The following is a 6,574-nucleotide window of genomic DNA, read 5'->3' as shown; positions in this document are numbered from 1 at the left end:
CAGAGTTTTTTATTTTTTTATTTTTTTTTTTAAAAAAAAAAACTTCACTTAACTCCCATTCATTTTGATCACTTTTACAATTACCCTTCAAAGTTTAAAAATTTTCAAATTTTTGCAATGTCTCCCAAAAAACCAAAAATACTCCTGTATTTTGAAATAATAATAATAATAATAATCTAAAACACTAGCCCCATGGTCAGCCTTGGGCTAGTTGAACCAAGGCTGTCTCAGGTTTTTTTTTTTTCTTTTTTCTTTTTTTTTTTTCTATTTTACTATTTTTTTTTGAAAAAAAAAAAAATTAACTTATTATAATTTTATACAGTTTACAAGGGTATAAAGGTTATTTTATCATTTGACTACCTAATTTAACTCCAAACCCTAACAGGGAAGTGAAACATTACAAAAAATTAAAATTTCGATACACTAAATTGAGAATTTTTTAACTTTAAAAGGATAATCGCAAATATGATAAAAAAAAGTCTAGGGAGGGATTGAGAGAAATTTTTTTTTTTTTTTTTTTTTCGATATACCGATCATAACTTTTCATTTTAACCCTCGATCTAGAGATAAATTACAATTGTGGAAACCTCTTATTAAGGGAAGGAAGAATTAAATCAAACTTTTTCCAAATATCATTCTTTGTATATTGAATTGCTGAGAACATAATAATATAATTAATACTCAACCATTATGAAGCAAGAGAAATATATTAATTAAGAAGCTCAAGGGATATTCTGAATCTCATCTTAAAAAAATCAGGCGGAGTTGTTGTATTGGGTATAGACGAAGCAAAATCTATAATGCAAAGATGTAAGTGGTCCACAGGAATCTTATTCAACGAAAGTGGTGGACCGGAGACTGCCAAGTGGGGAAAGATATTCATATGAAAATCATTTTCACCAATGAGAGAAAAGAGATAAAGATATCATAAGATAAGGATCCCTACCATCTCTAATACTATAAGGTCATACAAACTCTTTACTCTCCCCCTCATATTTCTTACAAACTCACTTTTTCAAACCAATGGCTGCTTCAACAATGGCCCTCTCCTCTCCTTCTCTTGCCGGCCAAGCTGTCAAGCTCACTCCCTCATTGTCTAGCCTCCTTGGCGAGGGCCGAGTAACCATGAGAAAAACCGCCGGCAGGCCCAAGCCTGTCTCATCCGGAAGCCCTTGGTATGGGCCAGACCGCGTCAAGTACTTGGGCCCCTTCTCTGGTGAGCCCCCATCCTACCTCACAGGAGAATTCCCTGGTGATTATGGTTGGGACACTGCAGGGCTATCCGCCGATCCGGAGACATTTGCTAAGAACCGTGAGCTCGAGGTGATCCATTCGCGATGGGCCATGCTTGGAGCGCTAGGTTGCGTTTTCCCCGAGCTTTTGGCCCGCAATGGGGTCAAGTTCGGTGAAGCCGTTTGGTTCAAGGCCGGGGCCCAAATATTCAGTGAAGGTGGGCTGGACTACTTGGGGAATCCAAGCTTAATCCATGCTCAAAGCATTTTAGCTATTTGGGCCACACAAGTGATCTTAATGGGTGCGGTTGAGGGCTACCGTGTTGCCGGTGGGCCGCTCGGTGAGGTGGTAGACCCAATATACCCAGGAGGAAGCTTTGACCCATTGGGCCTTGCAGATGATCCAGAGGCTTTTGCTGAGCTTAAGGTAAAGGAGCTTAAGAATGGGCGACTGGCCATGTTTTCAATGTTTGGGTTCTTTGTTCAAGCCATTGTGACTGGGAAGGGACCCTTGGAGAACCTGGCTGACCACTTGGCCGACCCTGTTAACAACAATGCTTGGGCATATGCCACTAACTTTGTCCCTGGGAAGTGAGAGAGAGAGAGAGAGAGAGAGAGAGAGAGAGAGAGAGAGAGAGAGAAGCTCTTGGGACTAAAATTAGATTGTTGCTACTTGCTAGTGATGTAAGCCAATGGAGAATATTTGTGAACTTGGGTTTTAAAAAGAGCACAATTTTTCTTTCCTTTGAATGCCTACTGTCTGTTGAATTTTGTCAAATGTTTTCATATTCTGGATTTATACACTTATGCGAACAAGTGATGGTTTCATTTATGAAGGACAGCTTAGCACCAGCCCAAGGAGGTATAGTACTAAATGATAGTATGCAGTAGGTGACATAATTTAGTATGCACAAAATCTTTGTATCACTTCGACTACTCCGAAGTAAGATCACCTAAACAATATTTAGTTGGAAATTTAACACTAAATTTGGCCTACATGACCACATGCAAATTAGCTCATACCAATAAATTACCATGTGATGAATGGAGATCACATACCTATAAATTTATAGAAAAAATGCAAAATCAGTTCTTGTGGTATTAAAATGAACTTAGAAGTTCCTGAAGTATGCCAAACAAATAATTTACTCTCCATAGTCAAATTTCGTCAAAACACTTGATGAATAAAGTTTTAAAGTCAGATAAAAACTGGGCCATATGGACTCATATTGAGTAAAACAAAAACTCATAGTGCTTATCTCGAGATATTCTATCACGTGGTAGAATTTTGGAAAGAAAAAAATAATAATATCCATTTTTTCGGTTTCTAACGGGTAAGTTATTATTCATCCGCCAAAAACATCATTTTTTTACTACCACTTTATTTCTAAATTTTGGGGATGGTAAAAAATTTTTTTTTGTCATTTATGGATAAGATTTATTAAATAAATTATTACTATGTTAGTTAGAAAAAGTCAGAATTCAATTATGAGACTTTTAGATTTTTACCCCCGAAAATAGGCACCTCACATTAATAAACTGGCTGTAAAAAGTGAAAATTTGTCTGAAAAACGACCCTGGCCGGCCACCATGACTTTCTAGGCCATTTGAAAACTTTTTGATCAAATATCGATGTTGAGTTTTTATTATTGGCTAAATTCAGTTGGCAAAAAAGTTATTGTATTGTTGTTGAAAATGGGACACCGATCACTCAAAAGATTTTCAAAATTATATTGTAGTATATTTTTCAAGAAAGGAAATGTATGAAAAAGAAGAATATTACAGAATATTGATAAAGAAAAGAAATAGCTGAACAAGGAAAATATTGCAAGAATATATATCAAGAAGGAAAGTACAGAATCTCTGAAAATATTCTACAGATTTTACAGGTCCTGAAAATCCGATTTTCTTGATGAGTGTCCGAACAGCCAGAAGTCGTGTTCGGACACAACTGACAGAAAGTTCCTGTTCTCAGCATATCCAGACAGCCCAGTGGACGCAAGTCACAGTAAGGTCTTGTTCTCTCACATGTCTGGACACCCAGCGGACGCAAGTTCCAGAAAGTCCATGTTCTACATCATGTCCGGACATAGAAGTCAAGACAGTGGACACATAAAAGTTTTTCATGCAGATGTCCAAACACTAGGGTAACATGTCCGGACACGCTTCACAGAAAGTTTACTCTCTGATACATGTCCGGACACCACCGCCTAGAAATCCATTCCTGACTTGTTTTAGGATTTCCAGAGCCTATTTAAAGGGGCTTCTAAGCAGTGTTTCTTTAAGAATTCCAGTAGAGAATTCCAGTGTGGTTAGAGAAGGTTTATTAAGCATAAACGTTTATATGCATCTCTCTTAGAGTGTTCCATGTATTTTGTTGTTTAACCGTTCAACCATTGAAGTCTAACTGGAGAGGAGCTCCAATTAAAGAATCAATGGAAGAACTCTCCAAACGAGTCTGAGAGAGAAGCAGACAAGTAGGCACTTGTTAGAATTCAAGAGAGTGACTACTGCAAAGGGTTGTGAGTACGAACTTCTTGTAATTAGCTATTTCTTTTGATAATTGATTTCTTAGATTTGGCTGCCTCAGAGTGGTTTTTCTTTTTGATGCAAAGAGTTTCCACTGCATAACAAAATATCTGTATTATTTACTTTTACTGCTTTACATATTTGGTTAACTGTTTGGTTGAGGTTGTTTAGGAGTCTATATATATTTTCAATCAAACTTCATGACTTTTTAGGCCATCTGAAAACTTTTTGGTCAAACATCAAACTTCATGAAGAAAACCAATAAAGCAAGTGTGAAGCCGTGAAGGTGAAAGTGGTTTGGAGGACTTCTTTACAAAACCAAGAAGTAAAATTTACTTTTTTTGTATTGCATCCCTCACCCTTGGCCAGCCACCTATTTCTCATTGGCCCTTGGATTTTGGCTATAAAAAACACCATGGGTCTTTGTCTTCCATTCCATTTTCAAGCATACTGTTGGTTCCTTCTTCCTTGGCTTCTTCCCTTGATTTTTCTCTTTCACTTTCCCAAGAACACCACACAGCCTAGAGTTGCTTTTGTGAAGTCATTTTCTTACTTTGCCAACCACACTACACGGCCACCTAGAGGAAAGATTGGAGATCTGTCTTCCAAAGCCTACTTTGGAAAGTCTCTCATGCATAAAGTTGTCTCGGGAATATTCTTGAAAAAGTGATTGAATCCCTTCTATCATACCGAGTCTAAAAACTCACATGATATGGTTTGAATGTGAGCTTTTGAGAAAATATTTTTTGATTCGCTTGACATGTCTCTTTTCTATTTAAATCAAGTTGTTTACCTTTAAATTTGTTGTTTAAGAACTCAGTTAGCTTAAAATATTCACGAGATAATGATATTTGCGACATATATTACTACCTTACAAATATTGTCTTTATCTTTTTTGTCTTTTTAATGTGTCCTTACCTTAAGATTCATATTTAAATGTTATGTCACCACGTCTTTGGCGTTTAAATATTAATCTTGGTATTTAGACTATTATAAATGATCACATTTACTTTTATCGTCCTTATGATGTGTCTTTACTTTAAGATTCATATTTAAATGTTATGTCTCTATGGCTTCGGCGTTTAAACATTAATTTTGATATTTAGACTATTATTAGTGATTGTCTTTACTTTTTAACTGTCACAGACTAATGATGTGATAGATAATAATAAAGATCTGAGGGTTCAAAATAACGAATTATTCATAAAAGAACTAATATATGTATTATTTTTTGGTGTATATAATTTGTGTGCAGAAAAAGAAGTTGAGAATCGAGGTAGAAGAGTGTAAGTATAGAAGCACTTACTAGAAAATGACATTGTTTCTCAATAATATAATAAGTTGTTGATTTATTGACTGCTTTGAATATATGCGCATGAATGAAACAATGCGTATTGTGCCTAATGAATTAAAGAGTTGAGAAAATATAGCTATCAATAGAACTAGGTAGTAACTGTTATCAATCCAAAGATTATTAACAAATAAACAAGATGGGGAGTAGTGGATACCAGTCTGAAAATCCAATAAGATTTATATGGTTGGAAGTAACGGCTTCTAAATCAATTCGCTAAAACGGACTGGTATTTGGCTTTGAAATGAGAAGTGTGAAAGAAAATAACTAAGACTTTACTCAAACTAAAAAGTTATTACATTGCATATTCATACATTTACAACTATTGCTATTTAAATTACTCTAATCAACCAATAATTTTTCATACTATGAAAACAAGAGACTCACTTGTTTGCCTATGTAAACATGATGACGTCATGTTTACATAAACTTTGATGCAAGGATCAAGGTTGAGGGCGAAGGTCCCTTCACCAACTTTGACGGTTACCAGACCATCCGCTGCGTGTGTTCTACTAATATTTGAGAAACTAGCTTTATCTTTTTTTTTTGTTTATTTCCTTTGTTATATGTACTATGACATTACCTTAGTTTATGTTTTGAATTGTTTAATTATGTATGCTTAGGTGCAGCCTGTGGCACTTACTTTTATTGGATGCAACTAGTATGTATTTAATATGTAACTAAAACAATATTAATATCTATTTCAAATTGAGGTATTTCGGTTGGCTCAAATGTGTTTGTGAGGAATTCCTAGGGTTGTTTTAAAGGAAAAAAACTCCACTGCGAGATTTTACCTCTGATGTCGTAATATCATGTAGAAACTAGCAGTTTCCACTTACCATTTTATTGCATAGAATTAGGGCATCACAACATCAACTCTAAGAAAGGGGGTGGCCGGCCCCCAACCACCCCTGGGGTGGCTTGAAGGCACCCAAAGGTAGCTGGGGGTGGTGCACGGCCACCCAATGGGTCGAGGGTGGCAGTGACCCACCCCAGCCACCTCTAGGAATGGCTCGTAGGCCAACTTTGTAACTCTCCAATGAAATTAATTAACTGGTAGTTAAGTTCATGGTTCGCTTTCTAGTCTCATTCGATAAGGAATAAGACTTGAGGATCTCACACTCTCTGAAGAGAGTCTGCATTGGAAGATTTTTCACTTTCACATAGAGATATATACTAATTAAATCCATACTCTTTAAACAACCAGAATAAATCTAAGCATCATAACGTAGATAACAGAATATCCAAATGTTACAATCAAATACCAGTCATCAAAACATAACAGGAATATTAAAACCAAATCTAAGAGTTATACAAAAATCAATTTTCAAGGCCTAGTTCTAAAAAGATAAACTAGATAGATAATCTCGATCAAAATGTGGCGAGTAACTTCAACACCGTCCCACATGTACTTCAGCCACCCGGAATCCAACTCCTCAAAAGTAAATCCTAACTATGTCCT

General features: G+C 36.0%; 1 protein-coding gene across 1 annotated transcript; it reads left to right on the top strand.

Annotated features, from left to right (window-relative positions):
* The first annotated feature begins 981 nt into the window (after positions 1-981).
* On the top strand, positions 982-1,975 carry LOC133861444 (chlorophyll a-b binding protein of LHCII type 1). Its single transcript, XM_062297236.1, has one exon. It carries the CDS (start codon positions 1,024-1,026, stop codon positions 1,825-1,827), a length of 804 nt encoding a protein of 267 aa, XP_062153220.1. The 5' UTR covers positions 982-1,023; the 3' UTR covers positions 1,828-1,975.
* Positions 1,976-6,574: the final 4,599 nt, after the last annotated feature.

This window comes from Alnus glutinosa, chromosome 2 (assembly GCF_958979055.1).
Source record: "Alnus glutinosa chromosome 2, dhAlnGlut1.1, whole genome shotgun sequence".
Classification (NCBI taxonomy): Eukaryota; Viridiplantae; Streptophyta; class Magnoliopsida; order Fagales; family Betulaceae; genus Alnus; species Alnus glutinosa.
This window is presented reverse-complemented; position numbering and strand designations above follow the sequence as displayed.

What these genes read in the sequence shown, in the direction of transcription:
- LOC133861444 (XM_062297236.1), top strand. Translation starts at nt 1,024, where the DNA reads ATGGCTGCTTCAACAATGGCCCTCTCCTCTCCTTCTCTTGCCGGCCAA.